Genomic DNA, 25,800 nt, shown 5'->3' with positions numbered 1-25,800 from the left:
GGGAAAAAAAGTTTATTATATAAAAAAAATGTTGCTGAACCAATCGAGTTTCTCCAGCTTTTCCTGATTTTATTCTCCCAGATTTACAATGTTGACAGTGTTTTAATCTTCAATTGCATTAAATTAACTTTGGTCATTACAATACTGAATATTTTTGCATTACATAGCAGATTCAGCTCGAGGTTACATAAAGTCAGAAGTCAAATGGCAGTTTGTAAACTCCTCCTCAATCTTATTTGTGACTCCATCTACAAACACCTCCAATTATGGAGCAATTATGGAGTAGGTGAGAGGCCACTATCTCCCCTACTGCATCAAGTGTGCCACATCAGTGCAGCTCCCTCTACAACCTCAACCCCATATGTCCCAGATCTACCGCTTATCCATGCTAAATTGCCTTCTTCCATGTCATAAGGAAATCTGAAAAATGTGTTTTACTATGGTTTAAAATGGTGTTATTGGAGGAATTTTTTTGATCCCACCTTTTATATCATCTGAAAGATAAGGGAGACGAGTGGTTGGGTACAGATCCACACAAAAAAAATCAGTTTTTCAATTTTCTGAAAAGTACCATGGCAATGATCTTTTTATTCTATTTCAGGATCTTTACTTGAACTGGACGTAACTTTCTGGTTATCAAATGACAATGCTTTTTCACAATAAATCTAGCTGCTTTCAAATTACACCAAGTAGAGACTGAATAATGGTTTTCCTTACAATGCACCATTTATTTTAGTAATCTGCCATGCCAGGTTATATTTCTGGAACTAGACTGGATCAGACAGCTGCAGGCATCATTCCTTTTCAAAATATTTTAAAAATCCATTTGTTTACTACTTCTGTTCAATAAAAATCTGTATAATGAAAACATAATAGGTTAAATGGCTTTTAAAAGTAGCTCGGTCTCTCTCACTTTTCCCTTCCCTCTGATCCCTTTACACCAAATCTGCATTCACAGAGCAGCCTCCCTCTCCCGATCAATTTTCACCTTTCCTCTCCCGTCCTATCCATGTCCAATTATGGCCTGTTGGCCTGTGCTCCTCCCCTTCCCTTTCTTCCACCCACCTTTCCCAGCCTTTTTATTCAGACTTTTTGTTCATACCTTGAAGAAAGGGCTGAAATGTTGGTTACTTATCTCCTATGACACTGTGTGACCAGCTGAATTCCTTCGGCATTTTTATTTCTACTACAATCACAACATCTGCAGACTTTTGAGTTTCACTTTTAAAACTCACAATGTGCTGTCATTGGATTGCAGTGTACTGAAATAGGTCCTTCAGCCCATTGAGTCCATATTGATCTTTCTGCCCTTCCAGCCCAATCTCATTTCCTGCATTATGTCCAAATCCTTCTAATGCCTTGTCTGTTCAAGTGCATTTTGAAATGTCTTTTAAACATAGATGAGATCTGATTTTACCTCCTCTTCTGACATGTTCCAATATCAGCACTGTTTTAAAAAAAACCCTTTTCGCTAAATCCCCCTCCATTCATTTTAAAATCAATGTCCACTTATTTTTGATATTCTTAACAAGAGAAAAATTCTCCTGCTCTTATAATTTTATATACCTCTATTAGGTCACACCTTAATGTCCTTCACTTCAGGGAAAACAAGCCTAGCCTATCCAATCTCTAGTTATAACTAAAGCCTTCCATTCTAGCCAATTATCACACTAACTTGGCATGATTTATGCAATGCCAGAATAATGTGAGATGATTTAAAAAAATTAAATAATTTTCTAAATGCTTTTATTTAAAAACTAATTCAAGCTGATGATGTCTGTAATATGCTTCAAGAGTTCCACTGCTGTCAGGGTGATGAACAGTACACCTTTGATGTTGGGGAGCTCAACATGGCAAATCCACTGCGTGGTTAGACTTTATTCTTGGCATGTCACATTAAGGCACTTCTGTGGGATAATCATTACTTGCTACATATTAGCCAATGCCTGACTGTTATCTATGTTTTGCTGTATGTGGGTATCTGCTATTTCATTTGCTGAGAAGTTGTTAATGAAATGAACACTTGCAATTATAATTTCATTTGCCCCTCATCATAAAATCTGTGCCAATAACAGGCCATGAGCAAAGCTGGTGGGAAGAGTGACTATTTTAGAAAACAGTTTTCTTTAATTTACTTCAGAGAAATTGCAGACAATCAAAAACATGCTCTGTCACACTCTACAGATTAATCAGATTGCTGTGTTTTACAACTATTCATTAATTCCCTGCTGCCTTTTCCAATTTATGGAACTACTTCACTCCTCCCTATCCATAACATACTAGCAGAGCACTTTGGTATGTGGAGGCTTTTTTTCTCTTATTTCTCATGCTCACTGAAGCAGTGATAATTCTCACTGCACTTCATCTCCAGCTTCTATCCTGTGCTGTTGTTAAACACTACAGATGGGAATTCTTGATCTTGCATAATTACTAAAACATCAAAAATTCCCATCATATATAGCTGCTTGACTCCCTGAGGCAATGATTGTACCAAAGAGCAACTTGGACTTTACTGAAAGAATAACAACACACAGCAACGCAACTACTCCAGATTTTGCAATGACTTAATGGCATACGATGACAATGTTTTAAAAATATGTAGCTTGATTATCTGCAAAATTTCAAAAAAAAAAATTAAATTAATTTCCAATTAGGGTATCAATTAATTCCCAATTAGGGTATCAATGCTCAATATGACTGTGAGCTAAGATGGAGTAGCATGGAGTTTAATGCAGAGATGAAACGCTATTAATTGTGAAATGTCTTAGGAAGTGTTAGTTTTCCGTTATCTTTGTCAAAATGTTTTTCCTGATTTTGTTCTTGAATGGTGAACTCTCAGATTAAGACTATTGTGTTCTTCATTCGCTCAAGTTTTTTTTCCACACGTCTTTGAACTTTTTGTTTTTTAAAACACTTTTTAAATCTTCCATAGTCAATGGAAAACAAACTTACTGCATGAAACCATCCTCAATAATAAATAAATTCCAAACAGTTGAATCTACACTGCATCTTCTTCAAATTCCTTTTTCTCTTTTGGCAGTGCTCAAAACTAAATGCAGCTTTCCAAGTTCCTTTTCAACATTCATACCGTTACAGCCCCCTTGAAAGAAAGACCAAAATTCCTTCAGTATTCTTTAATAGCTTTTTACACTATCTACTACTTCTCAACATCTGGATACTCAAGACTCAAAATTTCTTCTTGCTTCATAATTTCTACTTTATCAGTATTTAGAAATAATTTTTAATTATCTTTTTGTCCAGAATGAATAACCCAATATTTAGACATGTCAAACTTCATTTGTTGTAGTTTCGTCTCATTAAAAACATTTATGTTGTCATCCAGCTTTTGCTCTCATCTACATTATTCGCTGGCCCTTGTAACTTTGTGATGTGACATCCTGGCTGTAGAATTTATCATTCATCTGTCCAAGATATTTAAAAATGGTCAAAAATGAAGTGGCAGTCTATTAAACATCAACCACAAAAAAAATGGGAACCAGAGTAGATTGTGGAGTGGAGGAGGAAAAAGATGTTAAGATAGCATATAGAGACAGAAATCAAAGGGTTATGTGTGTTTGAAATAATGCTCTCAGGGGCATCTATTTCAATGCAGGTTGTGGAAAATGTAGATGACCTTAGTTTGGCACACGGAATTATGTCATTGTGGCCATTAGTGAAACTTGGTGGCAGGACTGGCAGTTCAATGTTCTGGGATTCCATTGTTTCAGACAGAACGGGAGGTGTGGCATTGCTCACAAGGGAAAATATTGCAGCTATGCACAGACAGGACAGACTAGAGGGCTTGTCTACTGAGGCTATATGGGCAAAGCTGAGAAATGGGAAAAGTATGACCACATTAATGAAGTTGTATTATATACCACCCAATGGTCCAGTAGTTCTCAACCTTTTTCTTTCGGCTCACGTACCACTTTAAGTAATCCCTATGCCATAAGTGTGCTGTGATTAGTAAGGGAATGCTTAAGGTAGTATGTGGATGGGAAGGGAAGGTTGAGAATCACTGCTCTAGACCCAATTGTTACTGAAATATTTTGCTTGAGAAAAATTGTCATTGGCCCATTTCCTTTGGAGTTATGAAACCGTGCACATAACGAGTCAATTATGTACGTTTAAAATAGTGATTTTCAAACCTTTTCTTTCCACCCCATATTACCTTAAGCAATCCCTTACTAATCACAGAACACCTAAGGCATTACGGAATACTTAAAGGGGTATGTGAGTGGAGAGAAAAAAGTTGAGAACCACTCCAAAAGTCAGTGAGAATTGGAGGAGCAAATCTGCAGTGAGATAGTAGACAGCTGCAGGAAACAAAAGTTGTAATAGTTAGGAGATTTTACCATTCACATATTGACTGGGACTCCCATATTTAAAAAAAAGGCAGGTGGCTAAAAGTTTGTCAAATGTATTCAGGAAAGTTTTCTGAATCAATATGTTAAGGTGTCAAGTAGATCAAATGTTTACAAACTGCCCCCTAAACTCACACTCCACCTTAAGCAATCCCTGTCTTAAGTGGTCTGTGATTAGTAAGGGATTGCTTTAGGTGGTATGTGAATGGAAAGAAAAAGTTTGAAAACTACTATTTTAATTGTACTTAATTGACTTGTTATGTGCACAGTTTCATAACTCCAAAGGAAATGGGCCATTGACAATTTTTCTCAGTGGTATGGATAGAGTAAATGCAAGTAGGCTTTTTCCACTGAGGTGAGGTGAGATACAAACCAGAGGACATTGGTTAAGGGTGAAAGGGGAGAAATTTAGGGGAAACATTAGGGGGAATTTCTTCTCACAGAGTAGTGGGAGTATGGAATGATCTGCCAGCTAAAGTGGTAATTGTGAGCTCAATTTTATTATTTAAGAAAAATTTGTATAGGGACATGGATGGGAGTCATATGGAGGGATATGGAGTGGGTGCAGGTCAGTGTTCTAGTTCTATAAAGCAAGGAATCATGCTGCCTGAACATTATGTTTGCAGTGTTTTTAAACAATTTGCTGATGTTAAAACATTTATAAGTTATCTTGATTTCTTTTACAAATACATGCTGAAATCACTGAAATGATTTTTGAATTTTTTTAAACTGATGGCTTTGCTTTCTGACACATGAGGGTTTCTGGACAATATTCTCACTCAATAACTCTACTGACAAATTTCTGTTTCTTATCAATGTACAAACATTCTATCACATTAGTACTTGAGTACATGGTTGCTTATTTATTCACGAGCTTTTCTATTTTATTTTTCCTTTTGTGAAATGTACAGATCACAGAGTTTGTTCTCTCTCCAGAAAGAAAGGGAAGCAGTTATTGGTTGTCCTGTTGTTTTGACGCACGAGCAATGACTTCACGGACACAAGTTACACTCAGTGGGAAACAAGATGTTCAGAACACCACTTCTGTACAACTACGTGCCAATCCAAGAACTGGCTGAGCCAAATGCACATATGGTTGACAGATTTAAATGCTAACATGGAGCAGTCAAACCCTCCACTTTGCCAGTTGTGAGAATTAATTCTCAAGAAAAGACAGGGAAGAACAAGAATTTATTCAAAGACTTTTCAAACTGCACTGAAATTGTTAGTTAATTCTGTCATTTATAAGATTTTCAAAGGCTGAAAGCCAATTTTTTAATGATGTACTTCTAGTGCAAGATTACAATGGACAGAAAAACGAAGCACAAACTAATACATAACTGCTGTCAGTTTCACTCAAAAAGAGATTAACCTTCCTACACAGATGTATACACTTTTCTTTAAAGATAACTAATTTTCCAACTCAAGAAAACAGGAGGAGTCAGGTACCTAGCCACTAGCCTGCCCAAGCATTCAAAATGACAATCGCTGATGTGTGTTGGACTCAACTCCTCTTTTGCTCCAGTTTTACATAACAATCTTTCAAATATTTATCCATCTCCACTTTAAATATATATAGGCTGATTATTCCAAAGATTCAATGCTGTCAGAAAACAGTCCTTTAAACTGAGGTGCATTGAACTTGAAGGACTGTTCCCTTATTTTCCTGACTTTTCCCAGATGAAAATACCTCCTCAAATCCTCTTAGGATCTTAAAATAAGCACCATCTCATCTTTAAATAAAAATTTGAATTAACTTTTGGATCCATTGTGATGAGTTGCAGGATGTATATAACGTTATTGATGCAACGTTATTTGACGAGAGGGATTCTCTTCAACTTTCTTCAGTTTATCATGAGATGTGGTGACATGGGTTGATACTTAATTTGGTAAAACATCTAATGCCAATGAATAGCACTCCTTATTTCACCAGTATTTTCTTTTGATTTACAATAAATCTTTACACTGGTTTTTACTGAGATGCTATCTAATTACATCACTTTGTTCCTGTATTCTATAAAAATCTAGTTCATCATTATTCTCAGGCTGGAGTATGGAACACGAAGGTGAAAATGAGAGCTTGCTGCTCCTAGTTCAGCAGAACATTTTTTATTGAAACTCCAGCTTATTTTTTGAAACAGTTATCATAAAGTCTTGGTACTGCGAATGTGGAGAAGCACTAGAATTAGATTTATTTTGTCTTCTCATTCAGAAATATTTTCTGTACAGATGGTTCGGAGTCAGTGTTGTGCAGCATAGAAACAGAATTTCCATAACAATCTATTAAACCAGAGTTTCAGTATTCTGGTTATTTATGTAAGCAACTTTAAGCTAATCATCCAATGCATTCAGCTGTAATATTTCATTCCGAATAGAATTTTTTAAAATTAGTTATTATTTAGGAACAAGTTTAAACACACACAAATCTGCACAGCTATAAGAGTTGGACTTGCAAAGTTTTGAAATGGAGCTACCAAGCAGGAGCGAGCTACTGAGATTGGAGGGGCCCGCGGCGGTGAGCGAGGCTTCGGTGGAGCGGATTGAGTGGCCCTTGGCGGTGAGCAAGGCTTCGGTGGAGCATTTGGAGTGGCCCTTATTGGCTTGGTGGCTTTGGCAGGGTGAATTTCGGATCGATATCTCAGATTGATATTGGAAGTAGGTAAGTAAAGTTAGCTATGATGCTCCAATTGTGGGATGTGGGGAATCTGCGACAGCAGTCCCTGAGGACTATACCACAAAAGGTGCATCCAGCTGCAGCTCCTGATTAACCGAGTTAGGAAGCTGGATGAACTCTGCACCTTTCAGGAGGCAGAGAGGGTGATAGAGAGGAGTTTCAGGGAGACGGTTTCCCCTAAAATCAGGACGCAGGTAGCTAGGTGAGGAAAGGGAAATAGGCAGAGAGAGCAGAGCACTCCTATGGGTGTTCCCATAAACAATAAGTATACCGTTTTGGATACTGTTGGTTGGTAGTGGTCAGGCCTCTGGCACTGAGACTGGACCCTCAACTCAGAAGGGAAGGCGGGAAAAGAGGAGAGCAGAAGTGAGCAGTAGTGGATTCGATAGTTAGAAGGATAGGTACGAAGTACTGTGGGAGATATTGAGAATCTCGTATGGTCTGTTGCCTTCCTGGTGACAGGGTCCGCAATATCTCAGATTGTGTTCTCAATATTCTCAGGAGGGAGGATGAGCAGCCAGATGTTAGAGCGTTTAGGGAGTTAAGTGTAAAGTTGAAGGATAGAACCTCCAGGATAGCGATCTCAGGAGTGCTACCCATGCCACGTGCTGGTGAGGCTAGAAATAGCTGCTAAATACGTGGCTAAAGAGTTGGTAGATGAAGTTGGTTCATGTTTCTGGACAATTGTGCTCTGTTCCAGGGTTGGGATCTGTTCCGATAGGACAGTTTACACCTGAATTGGGAGGGGGACTAACATCTTTTGCAGTGCTGTTCTGGGGGTTGAAAGTAGATTGGCAAGGGGGATGAGAACCAGAGCTTAGAGTTGATAGTGAGGTGGAGGAGGATAAAGATCATGCGAGGACAGCATATATAGACAGAAATCAAAGGTTTTATGTGATAGAAATGTTATTAGGTGTATTTATATCAGTACAAGTGTTGTTGGAAAGGCAGATGATCTCAGGGCATGGGATTATGACATTATTGCTATTAGTGAGACTTGGTTGGGGGGTTTAAACAGCCATTTAAACTTTGCTGCAGGACCTTTAAACAGCCAGTGCAGGAGTTTTAAATAGCCAGCGATCGTGTCATTTAAACTTCGCAGGAGTTGCAGCACACTTAAACATTGCGGGCAATTTAAAGAGACAGCACATGAACCTCTTAAACACCTTGAGAATTACCAGCAGTGGATCAATGGGCCAGGTAAAGAAGACCCAACCACGTGGGAGGGGTGGGGGGGGGGGGGGGGCGCTACAGGTCAAGCTGAGATGCTGGGATCTGAGGCTTCCACTCCCTAACAACCTCCTGGCCAACTTACAATCCTTGGAGAAAAACTTGATGAACTCCAAACCAGACTTCAAGCTAGAGAGTCATCAGGGAGTTCTGCATGGTGTGCTTTACAGAAACATAATTAAATGTGGACATTCTAGACACGGTGCTGCAGCCCAGGGGCTACACCCTCCATTGCGCAAACCAAACACCGGCATCTGGAAAAACTAGGGGACCCAGCATTTGTGCCATCATTAATTCATGGTACACAGACATGACTGTCATGCTCCCCTGACCTGGAACGTCTGGCTATCAAGTGTCACCCATTCTACCTGCTGAGGGAGTTCATCGCCATCATTCTGGTTGCAGTGTACATTCCACCCCAGGCTATTGTCAGGTGGCACGAGAGGGACTGAACCCTGTGATTAACAGCCATGAGGCCTTCCCAATCATTGTGTGAGACTTCAATCAGACCAACCTGAAGAAGACTCTGACAAACAACCACCAACATGTCACATGTGAGACCAGGGAAACCAATACACTAGACCACCGCTGCACTTCCATGAAGAGCGCATACCGAGCCATACCACGAATGCACTTCGGCAAGTCTGATCACCTGGCTGTACTTCTCCTCCCAGTGTACAAGAAGAGACTGAAGACCACAGTATCAGAGGTGAAGATGGCGAAAGTATGGTCGAGGGAGGCGAAGAGGCATCTGCAGGACTATTTTGAATTGGTGAACTGGAACATATTCAAGAACTCATCCATAGACTTGAATGAATGTGCAATAGGTATCACCGACTTCAAGATCTGCGTGGATAGTGTGTGCCAATGCACAAATACCGAGGATTCCCCAACTAGAAGCCCAGGAGGGATCAGAGAATTCGCAATTTGCTGAAGGCAAAGATCAAAGGTGTTTAAGGCTGGGGATCGGGATCTTTACAAGAAGTCCAGATATGACCCATGGAAAGCCATCTCTGAAACAAAGTGGCAATTCTAGAGGAAGCTAGAGACAGGGACAGATACATGCCAGGTATGGAGGGAGGGCAGGCCACAAAGTGAGGGTGGACACTGTAGATGGTTGTGATGCTTCATTACCCGATGAGCTGAACACCTTCTATGTCTGCTTTGAGAAGAACCAAACAGTGTCTACTAAAATCCATGAAAAGGCTGAGGACCCTGTGATATCTGTTTCTGAAGGAGATGTCAGAACATAATTCAAGAGGGTGAACCCTTGCAAGGCATCAAGCACTGACGGTGTACATGGCAGGGTACTGAAAATCTGCACCAACCATCTAGTCGGAGTGTTCATGGACATTGTCAACCTCTCATTGTGGCAGTCAGAGGTTCCCACCAGCTTCAAAAGAGCATCAATCATCCTGGTACCCGGGAGGAGTCACGTGATGGAGTAGTGGCCGGACGGTGAACTCCAGCCCTCTCCAGAAAAGTCGGGAAAAACAAGAGAAAATACAAAGGCACAGAAATACAAGTTAAAGAAAAGTGAGTATAAAGGTGGAAAGAAGATGGAGACAAAAGGAGAAAAATCAAAATCAACGGAAAGAAGAGAGGAAGAGAAGACAACGGAGGAAAAAGGTGAAGGCCTTACCTGTCCGAAGAAGCCCGCTGTGGAGAGAAGACCCCACTACCTCAGGTCGGTAGAAAGAGAACTACAACAATGGCTCACAGAGCCGAGTAAAAATGCGCAACCGCGCATGCGCGACTCCTCGCGCATGCGCGATGCGCATACAAAAAAACACACCGACGGGAGGGGGGACCAGCTGGGGAGTCGATCTCCACAGCCGGCAACGACAGCTGCAGAACACCTGCAGCAAGAAGAGACCACAGAAGACAATAGAAACAAGAAAGAAGAGGAGGAAAGGGCAGCAAAGAAACAACAGATGGTCAACCTAGAGGAAGAAGAAGAGGAAGAGGAAGAGTACAGGGAAATAGAAGAAGAAAAGATAGGCAAGGTAAAGGAGGTACTTGCTCTTGTTAGAGGATACATGGAGTCATTTAAAGAATGGCAAACACAGGAATTCAATGATTTAAGAAGAAGAATAAACAACACAGAAAAGAAAATAAATAAAATGGATATGACCTTAACAGAAATGGGGAAAAAAATGGACAAGATGGAAGAACGGGCAATAGCAGCAGAAATGGAGGTAGAAGACTTAAAAAAGAAATTGGAGGAATCTAATAAAAAAACTAAAGAGACACAAGAATTACTAGCCCAAAAAATAGATATAATGGAAAATTATAACAGAAGAAATAACATAAAGATAGTGGGCCTCAAGGAAGATGTAGAAGGCAAGAATATGAGGGAGTTTATAAAAGAATGGATCCCTAAGGCCCTAGGATGTCCAGAACTACAGCAAGAAATGGAAATAGAAAGGGCACATAGAGCATTGGCCCCTAAACCACAACCACAACAAAAACCAAGATCTATTGTAGTAAAATTCCTAAGATATACTACAAGAGAAAAGGTACTGGAGAAGACAATGGAAAAAGTAAGAGAGGGCAACAAACCACTGGAGTATAAAGGGCAAAAAATCTTCATTTATCCAGATATAAGCTTTGAACTCCTAAAGAAGAGAAAAGAGTTCAATGCAGCAAAAGCGATTTTATGGAAGAAAGGATATAAATTTACACTGAAGCATCCTGCGGTATTGAAAATATTTATCCCAGGACAACAAAACAGACTATTCTCGGATCCAGAAGAAGCACGAAAATTTGCAGAACAATTACAAAAATAGACTGAGGGATGAAGACGGGTAATGAGAGCAAAAATTATCACGATTGATATGTATGTGGGTAAAGACAAAAATAGACTGAGGGATGAAGACGGGTAAGGAGGGTAAAAATGACCACGATTGATATGTATGCGGGTAAAGAGGTATAAGAGTGAATAGAGACAATGGGCATATGTGAAAGTATCTGTAATTAGAGGAAAACATAGAAAGTATAGACAAGAATTAACAAGGGAAGGTAATGAAATAGAGAGAATAAGGAGGGAACTAAAAGAGTGACCTTTGTGACATATAAAAAACGAAATCTTTTCTGGGGGGGGCTGGGTGGGGGGAAAAGAGCGGTCACTGCAAAATCAGTTGACGCTTGCGAGTGGATTCGCAAATCCAAATGGAGAGGGGAGATGTGGTTGTCCGACAAGGGATAAAGGGCAACTCAGGAGGGGAAGGGGAGATTGGGGATAAAGAAGATAGAAATAGGAGAATAAGGAAAATGTTGGATGTTGTAGGAATGTTGTCTGGTAAAGAGTTGAAAATAAGAAAACAGAAATGGAAAAGGAGGAAAGGTAATGATGGAAAAACGGAAAGAGAAGATAAACAAAATATAAAATGGCTACGCTGAACTATATGACTCTAAATATTAATGGAATACATAACCAAATTAAAAGGAAGAAACTACTAAATTTACTGAAAAAGGAAAAAATAGATATAGCATTTGTCCAAGAAACACATTTAACTGAATTGGAGCACAAGAAATTAAAGAGAGATTGGGTAGGACATGTAACAGCAGCATCGTATAATTCAAAAGCAAGAGGAGTGGCTATATTAATTAGCAAAAATGTGCCATTTAAAATAGAAGAGGAAATAATAGATCCAGCAGGGAGATATGTTATGATAAAATGTCAGATATATTCAGAGCTTTGGAATCTACTTAATATATATTCACCTAACGAAGAAGATCAAAAGTTTATGCAAGATATCTTTTTGAAGGTAGCTAATACGCAAGGGAACATACTAATAGGAGGGGATTTCAATCTGAATTTGGATCCAAATATGGATAAAACGGGGAAAAAAATTAACAGGAAGAACAAAGTAACCAAATTTATAAATAAATCAATGCAAGAAATGAAACTTGTGGACATATGGAGGAAACAAAACCCAAAAGAAAAGGAATACTCATACTACTCGACTAGACATAAAACATACTCAAGGATAGACCTATTCCTGTTATCAGCCCACATACAAGGGAGAGTTAGGAAAACGGAATATAAAGCTAGACTATTATCGGACCACTCACCCCTGTTATTGGCAATAGAGCTAGAAGACATCCCTCCAAGAATGTATAGATGGAGATTAAACCCCATGCTACTTAAAAGACAGGATTTTAGAGAATTTATTGAAAAACAATTAAAAATGTACTTTGAAGTAAATACGGAATCAGTGGAAGATAAGTTTATACTATGGGACGCAATGAAAGCATTCATTAGAGGGCAAATAATAAGTTATGCAACCAAGATGAAGAAGGACTATAATCAGGAAACAGAGCAGTTGGAAAGGGAAATAATAAACATAGAAAAAAAATTAGCAATAAAGGAAGATACAACCAAAAGAAGAGAATTGGCGGATAAAAAAATAAAATATGAAACATTACAAACATATAAGGTGGAGAAGAATATAATGAAGACAAAACAGAAATATTATGAACTAGGGGAAAAAACACACAAAATCCTAGCATGGCAGCTTAAGACAGAGCAAACTAAGAAAATGGTATTGGCAACAAGGAAAAAAGACAAACAAATTACATATAATCCAAAAGAAATTAAGGAAAACTTTAGAGAATTCTATGAACAATTATACCGAACCGAAAACGAAGGGAAAGAAGGGAAAATAGATGAATTTTTGACTAAAATTGAACTACCAAAACTACAAATAGAGGAACAAAATAAATTAACAGAACCATTTGGAACAGTAGAAATACAAGAGATAATAAAAAATTTACCAAATAATAAGACACCAGGAGAGGATGGACTCCCAATAGAATTCTACAAAACATTTAAAGACCTAATAATACCGCCCCTCCTGGATGTAATCAACCAGATTGATGAGACACAAAACTTACCAGATTCATGTAAAACAGCAATAATTACAGTGATACTAAAACAAGGGAAAGATCCACTCTCACCAGCGTCATATAGACCAATATCTTTGCTAAACACAGATTATAAGATAATAGCTAAACTATTAGCGAACAGATTAGCAGAACAGGTACCGAAAATGGTAAATTTAGACCAAACTGGATTTATCAAAAAAAGACGCACAACAGACAATATTTGTAAATTTATTAACTTAATTCATGCAGTAGAAGGAAATAAAGCACCGGCAGTAGCAGTTGCTTTAGACGCAGAGAAGGCCTTCGACAGAGTAGAATGGAATTACTTGTTCAAAGTATTGCAAAAATTCAGTTTACCAGAGAAGTATATTAATTGGATTAAAGCATTATATAAGGGACCGTTAGCGAAAGTGACAGTAAATGGACATGTATCAAAGCAATTTAACTTAAGCAGGTCAACGCGGCAGGGATGCCCACTATCACCATTATTGTTTGCGCTAGCTATAGAACCACTAGCAGAATCGATAAGAAGAGATAATAATATAAAAGGAATAAAAATAAAAGACAGGGAATATAAAATCAGTCTGTTTGCGGATGATGTGATAGTGTACTTAACAGAACCAGAACTAGCAATAAAAGAACTATATAAGAAATTGAAGGAATATGGAGAAGTGTCGGGATACAAGATAAACGTAAATAAAAGTGAAGCAATGCCTATGAATAACGCGGATTTCTCAAAATTTAAGGAGGAATCCCCATTCAGATGGCAAACGCAGGCAATAAGATACCTAGGTGTGCAAATAAACAAAAATCTAGGCCAATTATATAAACTCAATTACAATCCACTAATGAAAAAATTACAGGACGATTTAGAGCATTGGAAAGAGCTACCACTAACACTGATAGGAAGGATAAACTGTATTAAAATGAACATTTTTCCAAGGATACTATACTTATTTCAGGCATTGCCAATACAACTGACAGAAAAATTCTTCAAAGAGTTAAAGAAAATAATAAGGAGATTTTTATGGAGAGGGGGGAAACCGAGGATAGCACTAGACAAATTAACAGAATGGTATAAACAAGGAGGCTTACAATTGCCAAACTTCAAAAATTATTATAGAGCCGCACAATTAAGGTACCTATCAGATTTTTATCAAACAAGGGAAAAACCAGACTGGACGAGACTAGAATTAGATAAAATAGGGGAAAAGATACCTGAACACATATTATATAAATGGGACGAAAAATTGGTACAACATAGAACTTCTCCAGTATTACACCATCTCCTCAATATATGGAAGAAGATTCATGTAGAAAGAAATAAAATAAATTACCAAATACCAAAACTAATATTGACGCAAAATAAGCTACTCCCTTTTACAATAGACAACCTTGCCTTTAGAAAATGGGAAAAAAAAGGGATTAAAAGAATAGAAAATTGTTTTTCAGGAAGTAGATTCTTATCCTTTGAACAAATGAGAGATAAGTACAATATAACGGGAGATACAGCGCTGGCATATTACCAACTGAGATCCTACTTGAAAGATAAATTAGGAAGCAACTTGAGTTTACCAGAGGGAAGTAACCTTGAATATGTGATTACAGATACAATGTTAATCAAAAGATTTATAAAAAATATGTATATTAAACTGCAAGAAAAGGAAAATGAGGAAACAAATGGTAAAACTAAACAAAAATGGGAACAAGATTTAAATATAAAGATAAAAAAGGAAACATGGGAGAAGTTATGCTCTGGAACGATGAGAAATACAATAAATACGAGGCTGCGCATGATACAATATAATTGGTTACACAGACTATACATTACACCGCAAAAGTTAAATAAATGGGACCCAACAGTATCTGATAGATGTTTTCGATGTAAAAAAGAAAGGGGAACAACAATTCATGCAATCTGGACATGTGAGAGAGTAGAAAAATTTTGGGATGATCTCAATCAGATATTAAATAAAATAACAGAAAACAATATACCAAAGAATCCAGAGATCTTTCTCCTAAGTAACATAAAAAATAAAGAATTTGGAATTGACTTGGAGGATGCACAAAAAAGATTTGTTAAGATAGCCCTAGCTGTAGCAAAAAAATGTATTATGTCAACCTGGAAATTGGAAGATAATTTGAAAATACAACAATGGTATATAGAAATGAATAAATGTATTCCATTAGAAAAAATAACATATAGTTTAAGAAATAATATTGAAATATTCGAACAAGTATGGGAGCCTTACATTAAATACAATAGCGAAAACCTACCGGGAACAAACATTACCTAAGTTGATGGAAGGAGAAGAGAAGAAAAGAATGGACTCAGTAGAATTTCTGGTGTATTTTTGTTGAATGACAACATTGTCTAACTGAATTAATGCAACCTAGATTGTATAACTAAAATGGATGAGAGGGGGGGGGGGGATGGGGGGGTGGCTTGGGAGGAGGGAGGGGGGAGGGAGAAAAAGTCACTGTAAATGTGTGGAAAAGAAAAAGTGTATATCATGGCTATTGTGATTTATGGTGTGAAAAATAAAAAATTAAAAAAAAAAAAAAAAAAAAAAAAAAAAAAAAAAAAAAAATCATCCTGGTACCCAAGAAGAGTAGCCTGGGCTACCTCAATGACTACTGCCCAGTAGCACGACCTATGATAAAATGTTTTGAGAGGCTTATCATGGCCAGAATGAACATGTATCTAAAGCAAAGATTTGGATCCACTGCAATTTGCCCATCATCACAATTGCTCCACAGCAGATGCAAAATCTTTGGCTCTCCACTCAGCTTGGATCACCTTCAAAACAGCAATTCATACATAAGGCTGCTCTTCGTAGACTATAGCTCGGCCTTCAATACCATTATTCCTTCAGTGCTGGTCAAGAAGCTACAAACTCTAGGCCTCTGTACACCTTTCTGCAACTGGATCCTTGACTTTCTCATCGGAAGACCACAGTCTGTATGAATTGGAAACAACATCTCCTCTTCACTGATTATCAACACAGATGCACCACAGGATGTGTGCTCTACTCATTATACACCCATGACTGTGTGGCCAGGCACAATTCCAATGCTATCTACATGTTTATTGATGACACCACAGTTGTCGACAGAATCACAAACAATGGGGAAGTGTACAAGAGGGAGATAGATCAGCTCATGAATGGTGTAATGATAACAACCTTGCGCTCAATGTCAGCAAAATCAAGGAGATGATTGTGGACTTCAGGAAGAAGTCAAGGGAACACGACCCAGTCCTCATCAAGGGCTCAGTAGTGGAGAGGGTCAAGGACTTCAAATTCCTGGGTGTCAACATCTCCGAGGATCTGTCCTGGAGCCTCCGTGTTGATGCAATCACGAAGAAGGCTCGCCAGCGGCTATACTTTGTGAGGTGACTGAGGAGATTCGGTATGTCACCGAAGACTCTCGTAAACTTCTACGTGTACCATGGAGAGCATTCTGACTGGTTGCATCACTGCCTGGTATGGAGGTGCCAACTCTCAGGATAAGAATGAACTGCAGAGGATTGTTAACTTGGCCTGCGACATCATGGGCACCAGAATACACTCCATCGAGGACATCGACACGAGGCTGTGTCTTAAAAAAGCAGCCTCTATCCTCAAAGGCCCCCACCACCCAGGCTGTGCCCTCTTTACTCTGCTACCATCAGGAAAAAGGTACAGGAGCCTAAAGATGAGCACTCAATGGCACAAGGACAGCTTCTTCCCCACTGCCATCAGATTCCTGAATAATCAATGAACCAAAGACACTGCCTTACTTTTCGTGGACTATTTTTTTTAAATAGTAATGTTGTAAGATGGCTATAATATGAATGTTTTGTGCCAGCATCATAGTGAAAACAATGAATTTCATGACTTGTTCATGACAATAAATTCTGATTCTGATGAGAAGCAGGACTGGCAGCTCAATGTTTCACGGTTTCGTTGTTTCAGGTGAGATAGCGGTGGAGAGATGAAAGGGGGCAGAGTGGCATTGCTAGTCCAGGAAAATATCACAGCTGTGCTTAGAGAGGACAGCCCAGAGAGCTCATTTACAGAGGCCATATGGGTGGAGCTGAGGAACAAGATAGGCTTATTTATAGATTGCCCAATAGAGAGAACTGGAGGAGCAAATCTGTAGAGAGATAGCAAACAGATGCAAGAAACAGAACGTTGTGATAGTTGGAGATTTTAACTTTCCACATATTGACTAGGACTCCCATACTGTAAAAGGGCTTATAGTTTGTCAAATATATTCAAGAAAGTTTGCAAAATCAATATATAGAGGTACCAGATGATTCAATACTTGATCTCCTATTAGGGAACCAGTTAGGGCATGTGACAGAGTATGCACAGGGGAATCATTTTGGTCATTAGTTTCAAGTTAATTATGGATAAGGTTGTCAAGTTGAGATTCTAAATTGGAGAAAGGCCAATTTTGTGGAAATGAGAAAGGATCTAAGAAGAGTGGATTGGGATAAGTTGTTGTCTGGCATGGATGTGTTCAGTAAATGGGAGGCCTTCAAAGGGTAAATTTTGAGAGTGCAGAGTTTGCATGTTCCAGTCAGGATTAAAGGCAAACATAACAGTCATAGAGAACGGTTTTCAAGAGATATTAGCAATCTGGTAAAGAGGAAGAGAGGTGTATAGCAGGTATAGACAACAAGGAGCAAATTAGGAACTAGGAGAGTATAGAAAATGTAAGAGAATACTTAAGGAGGAAATCCAGAAGGCAAAAAGATGATTTGAGGTTGCTTTGGCAGATAACCTGAATGTAAACCTGAAGGGTTTCTACAAGTATGTTAGAGCAAAGGGATAATAAAGGACAAAATTGGTCCCCATATGGAGATTAAAGAGAAGGAGGTGCTTGCTGCCTTATAGCAAATAAAGGTAGATAAATCCTCTGGGCCTGACATGATATTTCCTTGGATCTTGAGGGAGAGTAGTGTAGAGGACCTGGCAGAAATATTTAAAATGACCTTAGCCACGGGTGAGGTGTCAGAGGATTGGTTGTTGTTCTGTTTATTTTATTGCATTTTAAAAAAAAAAAGGCTCCAAAAGTAAACCAGGAAAATATAGGCTGGTGAGCCTGGTGTCAGTTGTGGGTAAATTATTGGAGGGTGTTCTGAGAGAGAGGATATACAAGTATTTGGACAGCCAAGGGCTGATTAAGGATAGTCAGCATGGCTTTGTGCATGGTAGATCATGTTTAACGAACATGTTTTTTTGAGGAGGTTACCAAGAAAGTAGATGTTGGAAAGGTTGTGGATGTTATCTACATGGCCTTTGACAAAGTCCCAGGAGGCTAGTTCAGAAGGTTGAAACATTAGGTATTCATGAGAAGGTTGTAAAATGGATTTGAAATTGGCTGAATGGGAAAAGACAGAGAATGGTAGTGGATAATTGCTTCAAAGACAAGAGACCTGTGATTAGTGGGATGCCTCAGGGATCGGTGTTGGGACCATTGTTATTTGTTGTCTATATCAATGATCTGGATGATAATGTGGGAAATTGGATCAGCAAGTTTGCTGATGACACCAAGATTGGAGACGTTGTGAATGGATCTGGAACAACTGGAAAAATAGACCAGAAAATGGCAGATGGAATTTAATGCAGACAAGTGTGAGATGTTGCATTTTGGAAGAACTAACCAAGTAAATGGTAGGGCACTGAGAAATGTGGAGGAACAAAGGGATCTGGGAATACAGATACATAACTCCTTGAAAGACATATATACAAGGTTTTTGGCATCTTGTCCTTCATAAATCAAAGTACAGGAGTTGGGATGCTATGGTGAGGTTGTACAAGACATTGGTAAGGCCAAATTTGGAGTACTGAGTGCAGTTCTGGTTGCCAAACTATAGGAAGGATACAAGCAAGATCAAAAAAGTACAGAGAAGATTTACTAAGATATTCCCAGGTCTTTAGGAGTTGAGTTACAGGGAAAGATTAAACAGTTTTGGACTTTATTCCTTGGAGCGTAGTAGAAGAATGAGGGAAGATTTGATAGGGGTTTACAAAATTATGAGGGGAATAGACAGAGTAAATGCCAGTAGGCTGTGTCCACAGATTTGGAGAGATAAATATGAGAGGACATGGTTTTCAGGTGAAATGTTTAGGGGAGAACATTAGGGAGAACAACTTCATTCAGAGAGTGGTGGAAGTTTGGAAAGAGTTGCCATCTGATGTGGTACATGCGGCTTACTCTTAAATTTTAAGAATAAATTGGATAGGTACACGAATGGGAGATGTCTGGAATGGGTGCAGGTCAGTGGGACTAGCAGACTGATGTTTCAACACAGACTAGAAGGGCCAAATGGCTTGTTTTCTGTGCTGCAGTTTTCTGTCGTTCTACCAGTGTCAGTCTCAAGTCCCTTTAGGACAATGTGAAAACAATCTGCTTTACTGTTAATTTCTATCCAGCTATGTCTATGAAGACAACTGTGATGTAGGTGCAAAAACTAATAACAAAATATAATGCATGTAAATAAACTGCTTATGCCTTTATATATCCTTTGTTAATGTAAATTTTTGATTAAAACAAAAGTGGGATGACTTCAAAAATTCCGACACTCTTATCTTCTGGTGTAGTTTAGATTAATAATCATACAATTAATAGATTTTTCCTATAGAGATAAGAAATAGGAGTAGGCCATTTGGCCCATCAGGGCTTCTCTGCCATTCAATAAGATCATGGCTGATCTGATGATAGGCTCACCTCCACCTACTTGTCTTTTCCCCATATCCCTTAATTCCCCTACTATGTAAAAATCTATCCAATCTTGTCTTAAATATGCTTACTGAAGTAGCCTCCACTGCTTCCATGGACAGAGAATTCCAAAGATTCACCACTCTGGGAAAATCAGATTCGAGAAAAGAAATCGATACAATTTAACTATACTCAGAGTATTAAAACAGTAACATACAAAAATTCTTCATAATTATTGGTCATTAAGAGTGGCACAGTTAGCGCCACGCTGTTGCAGCGCTAGTGATAGGATCGGGTTTTGAATCCTGCGTTGTCTGTAAGGAGTTTGTACATTCTCCCCGTATCTGTGTGGGTTTCCTCTGGGTGCTCCGGTTTCCACCCACCATTCAAAACATATCAGGGGTTGTAAGTCAATCAGGTGTAATTGGGCTGCATGGGCATGTATGCTGAAATGGCCTTATTTAAATGTCTAAATGTAAAACTTAAATTAAAAAAAAAAATTACATTTAAAATTTCTCCATTAGGTTCACTTTCACTCTCATTAACCAGCATTGACTGTACAAATCATCTCCGTCAATTTAACATAAAAAACCCACCAGCTTACCTTATATTGTGATGAAAGGAACAGCAATTAATTTGTTTTAAAGTTTTCTCATATAACTTTGCATGATGAAAATGGGAATCTATTTGCTTGGTAACATTGAGTCAATTTTCATAAAAACATTTCCACTCACTGACATCTGTTAAAGCTTACAACTACACAAAGATGAACCTTGCTATATTTAGACATACTGTCATAACCAAGTATTACTTACAGTTACTTTGTGGGGACAATCACTGGCACTGGAACACAATCCACTGAGAACTAAAGACAAAATGAAACAATTGGTGTTAAAATCAAAGCCTAAAGCTGACTGATAAAAATCATTTGAATAAATAAATTTTGACCATGAAAAACTTTGTACGTGGGGAGTGGAGCCCAATTGTATTCTAGTGAAGTCTGAATGGAGGATAAATCAAAATGCACACATGACAAAAGATCTGCGTTTTTTGGTTCAGATTTTGCAATTTTAAATTAATTTTATTAAATAACAAGACAAAGCAAATTGGGAAGTAACTGAGAGGGCAAGTTCCTCTGCACTAGAGATTGAATGATATGGAAATACAAAATCATATATTATGCTTGCACCACTGGCAGATGAGTAAAATGACACGATGATTAATTCCATGAGCAACTTTCATTATAAATTCTATTTACAATGGAAATTGCTGATAGTAAAAGAAAGATATCAGTAGGGTGATATAGACAGAAGATACATATGGATGCAATAACTGAAATGTTATTTTCTTTACTTTGACAGCAAGGACCTTCAAAATATTTATTTAAATCTCAAGCTCAATTAACCAGAAAATTATTGAAAACCACTGATGATTAAGTCAAGTTGTGTTTATTTGTCGTTATACCATAAACCTTGCAGGTGTACAGTCAAAACGAGGTAGCATTTTTCTGGACCGTGAAGCTGGTTATTTACATGGATAAATTACTCAGAAACTTTTTTATAATTAACATGTCATAAATAACTTATCACATTAAATATCATGGTATATATGCTAGCTCTATATCCCTGGAGTTCAGAAGCCTCAGAGCTTGGGGAGAAAAAGTTGTCTCGTAATCTGGTTGTGAGGGCCCAAACGCTTTGGTACCTCTCTCGATGGCAGGAGGGAGAACAGATTGCGAGAGGTATGTGTGGATGATTGCTGAAAGAAAGTCTACACTATTAGCTCTAATGACTGAAAGTCTGACAATATAAGGTTGATATTGTTCTCTAGTATCCTTCAATTTATATTGCTTTTAAAAATTTCTCCTTATCTAGTCAGTCACATTGGGGCTCAAAAGCAATTGGTTTCTTAAAAAGACAATGTACGTTTTTTTGTCTTCAATTTAGATTCTTTTCATCTCTTTCCCACAATGCTATCATAGAAACATGACACAGATTTAAATTACAGACATTACTATATACTTTTATCCTCAATGCTCACATTTTTGGAACATTAAACTCATACACCGTCATCTAAATGCATATTGAGGAGCAAGTTCTGTTGCAGGTCACTAAGCAATTAATTAATTAATTAAAATTTAAATGCTGCAAAATATATAGTATTGATTCTAAACTAACCAGTGTTGTTTTTAAAAATCTTCAATTAATTTCTGCTCAATTTTAATATTTTTAAGATAGGATTAAGATTTTGATCAGCAATCTAGCATGGGAAATTACAATCTGTTTGTTGATTGGACAAAACTAATGGTTAAGAGTACTACAGAAAAAGTTGTAGAATGCATCAAGAATTGCTTAGAATATATACATCCTACCTGGGCGCAGGTTAATTTAAGATTTAGTCATTTGTTATAAAGCTTGACATTTTAGTGGACCAATCGGTTCACTAGGAGAGAGTTATATACAGGTTGGGAAGAAGAGATTAAAAAGGAGCACTCGTAGGGCTTAGCACTTTAGTGGACCAATCAAATTGTGATTCATTAGAAGGAACAAATAAAAGTAAAGGAGGCACAAAAAGAGCTGATAAGAGCACCCAGTTTGTGAGTGGCCCAGTGTAGGAGTGGAGAGTAAGAGGCTTTGGCATGAGGGGCTTTGGCGAGCAGAGGCTGAGGCCATGCAGTAGGCTCATGCAAGGTCAAGTAAGATTTTTGTAATAACAGAGTTGTTAATGGAGATGTTAAGATAGTGGTATGTTCCAACTGCAGCATATGGGAAATATAGGCCAGCACACGTATCCCTGATGACCTTTCCTGCAAGAGGTGAATCCAGCTGTAGCTTCTTAACAGATTATGCTGGGGAACTGGAGCTGGACGAACTCGGATTATTCGGGAGGCAGAAGGGGAGATAGACAGAAGCTATAAGGATTCAGTCACATCCAAGATGTGAGGCAGGTAACTGGGGTGACTGTTAGGAGAGGAACAGGGAATATTAAGTCAGCATTATGTCACCCGTGTAGACATTCCCCTCAACAATAAGCATACTGCTTTGGATACTGTTCACTAGGACAATCTCCCAGCGACATCGTAGTGGTCAGGTCTCCAGGACAGTATTTGGCCTTTCAGCTAAGAAGGAAAGGAGGGGGAGGGAGAAGAAAAGAGCTATAGTGATTGGGGATTATTATTTAAAAAGGGAGGGAGGAAACATAAAGAAAACTATAGATCTATTAGCTGTTGGTTGGGAGTACCTGGAGGTGCATGACAATGAAGGCCAAAGTCAGCACAGATTCTTTTAGGGAAAATCTTGCCTAATAAGGCTACTGCAATTTTTTGAGAAAACCACAAGCAGGCTAGGTAATCGACATGAAGTGGATGTTGTATATTTGGAGTTTAAAAAGGCCTTTGACAAGATGCTGAACATGAGGCTTCTTAACAAGATGACAACTCATGGAAGTAGTACAGGAAAAATACTAGCAGGAGTAGAGCATTGGCTGATTGGCAAGAAACAGAGTGGGAATAAAGGGATCCTATTCTGGTGTTCCGCAGGGGTCAGTGTTGGGACCACTTATTTTTATGTTGTATGTTAATTATTTGGATTTCAGAATAAATGGCTTTGTGGACAAGTTGGCAGATGATACAAAGATAGGTGGAGGGCAAGTAATGAGGAGGAAACGGAGAGGCTGTGGAAAGATGGATAGAATAGGAGAAAGGGCAAAGAAGTGACAAATTAAATAGAATGTTGGAAATTGTACAGTCATACACTTTGGTAGAAGGAATAAAAGAGCAAACTATTATTTGGATGGAAAGAAATTTGGAGATGCAAAGAGACTTGAGAATCCTTGTTCAGGATACCCTAATGCCTAACTTCTAAGACGAGTCAGTGATGGTAGGCAAATGTATTGATGCCATTCATTTCTAGAGGAATAGGATACAAGAGCAGGGATGTAATGATGAGGCTTTATAAGGCACTCATGAGACTTTTCGGAGTACAGGTTAGAGTTTTGGGCTTCTTATTTAAGAAAGGATGTGCTAGCATTGGAGAAGGTTCAGAGAAGATTCACATGAATGATTCCTGGAATGAAAGGATTAGCATACGAGAAATGTTTGATGGCTCTTGGACTGTACTCGTTAGAGTCCAGAAGAATGAGGGGGGACTGCATAGAAACATTTTGATTGTCGAAAGGCCTGTACAGAGTAGATGTGGAAATGTAGTTGCCCATGGAAGGGGAGTCTAGGACAAGAGGGCACAACATCAGGATTGAAGGGTGCCCATTTAAAACAGATGCAGAGGAATTTCATTAGCCAAAGAGTAGTGAACGGCTAGAATTTGCAGGCATGCTGGTTGTGGAGGCCATGTCTTTGAGTGTATTTAAGACAGAGATTCATAGGTATCTGAATAGGCAGGTTATGGGAAGAAGGCAGGGGAGTGGGGCTGGATTGAATGGCAGAGCAGACTCGACGAGCCGAATGGCCAACTTCTGCTCCTGCATCTTATCTTCTAAGAAATCTTGTAATTAAAAATACCCTAGGAAATAGTGAACACAGCATTGTAGAATTCTAGATATAGTTTGCAGATGAATATCTCAGACCCAAGATCAGTGTTTCAATTAATTAAGGACAATTACGAAGGTATAAAGGTTGAATTGTCAAGTGGAGGTGGGTCATTAAAGTAAGCAATAGTATATATTTAAACAGTTATTTCATAATATATGAACATGGTAGATCAGCCACAATGATATTAAAGGAATGAGGAGAACGAGATGGGTGAACAAAGGGAGAAGAAAACTAGGTGGACAAGTGAGTGTGTGTGGGAGAAGAAATTGGAAAATTCATGGTTCCTACCATTTGCTTTCTAAAGGAAATTGCACAAAACATTTGCTGCAACCATTTCATGATGGGACAGTACTCACATTCCAACCCTTGACAGAAGAAAAAAAATCCTCACTTTTGCTTCAGTAATAATGTATTTATGGGACCATTTTGCATTCTTCACTAAAGTTTAATTTATTTGATATATGCCTATAGTTGTAATCTGTCAGTTTTGGTATTGGATTTGCAATTTTTTTTTGCATTTTTACCTGTACATCTCTGCCCTTTTTATAGCAAGGGAGCCCAGAATTGGTCTCAGAATGCTGAGAACAATTCTACCACAATTACCTCCATGTTCAACTAATCTTTTTTACTTCGGATTTTTGTAGCCTAAGGATTAAATCCCAGAGTTGTACTGGCATTTTAATTGCTTTGCTGACTTGCATTGCCAGATTTAATGATCTGTCTGTCTATTCCTGGCTTCCTTTACTTATTCTACTGCACAAGCTTCTTATTCTCATGAGATCATTTTCTCAATCAAAATATATCACATCTCATGTTCACCTTTGCTAAAATTCAAATTCTACATATTTTCTTGGGTTTTGTATTCCTTGAATGTTTACTTTTTTTTGTGTGCTCCAATACTACCCATTGCATACCACCCCAATTTGGTATCATTTGCAAATCTTGATATTTAATTACATATCTCAAAAGTTTCATTTGTCTATAGAAACAAATAGAAAATACTTCCTAGAGCCTCTGTTAACACCTTAAACTAGATCCTTGTGTACTGTCCACCATATAGTAGCCTTGCAATTAAGAATTCCAATAAGAAGACAATTTGTGCTAATTATACAGCAAGCTTGATGGTTATCATCAAAAATTGTCATGAAAACAAATTATATCCGTATTTACGATCAATTTTTCAAATTCTAAAGCTTGTCTTTCAGGAGCAAGTTTTAAAATACATGGCTGTGGCGGGATGGCACTAGGCAGGCGAACCAGCCCCGCTTGTAATCCACACAGCGGGGCAGCTGGCCAAAATGCCGCCGTGTAGGTTTCCCTTTCTTCTCAGCATCAGGCTCAGAAGCCCACGCTGGGGGATCACGTGAGGCCCAAGTGACGTCGGT

The 25,800-nt window shown here is 38.4% G+C and overlaps 1 protein-coding gene and 1 long non-coding RNA gene across 5 annotated transcripts in view; both read right to left on the bottom strand.

The window, feature by feature from the left end:
* itfg1 (integrin alpha FG-GAP repeat containing 1) overlaps positions 1 to 25,800 on the bottom strand; it is a 145,527-nt gene that overhangs the window by 41,263 nt on the left and 78,464 nt on the right. For all 4 annotated transcript variants that reach the window (XM_069901675.1, XM_069901677.1, XM_069901678.1 and 1 more), the window contains one exon: positions 20,685 to 20,734. In XM_069901675.1, the coding sequence (XP_069757776.1) occupies positions 20,685 to 20,734 (50 nt within the window). The remainder of the gene's footprint in view (positions 1 to 20,684; positions 20,735 to 25,800) is intronic.
* Positions 708 to 20,013, bottom strand: LOC138744880 (uncharacterized). The gene is made up of 3 exons (XR_011345845.1): positions 19,962 to 20,013; positions 2,953 to 3,100; positions 708 to 854 (listed from the first exon to the last, which is right to left on the bottom strand). It is a non-coding gene; the product is annotated as an uncharacterized lncRNA (long non-coding RNA).

This window comes from Narcine bancroftii, chromosome 10, assembly GCF_036971445.1.
Source record: "Narcine bancroftii isolate sNarBan1 chromosome 10, sNarBan1.hap1, whole genome shotgun sequence".
Taxonomy (NCBI): Eukaryota; Metazoa; Chordata; class Chondrichthyes; order Torpediniformes; family Narcinidae; genus Narcine; species Narcine bancroftii.
Note: the sequence above shows the minus strand (reverse complement) of the source record. Positions and strands in the feature narration are given on the sequence as shown.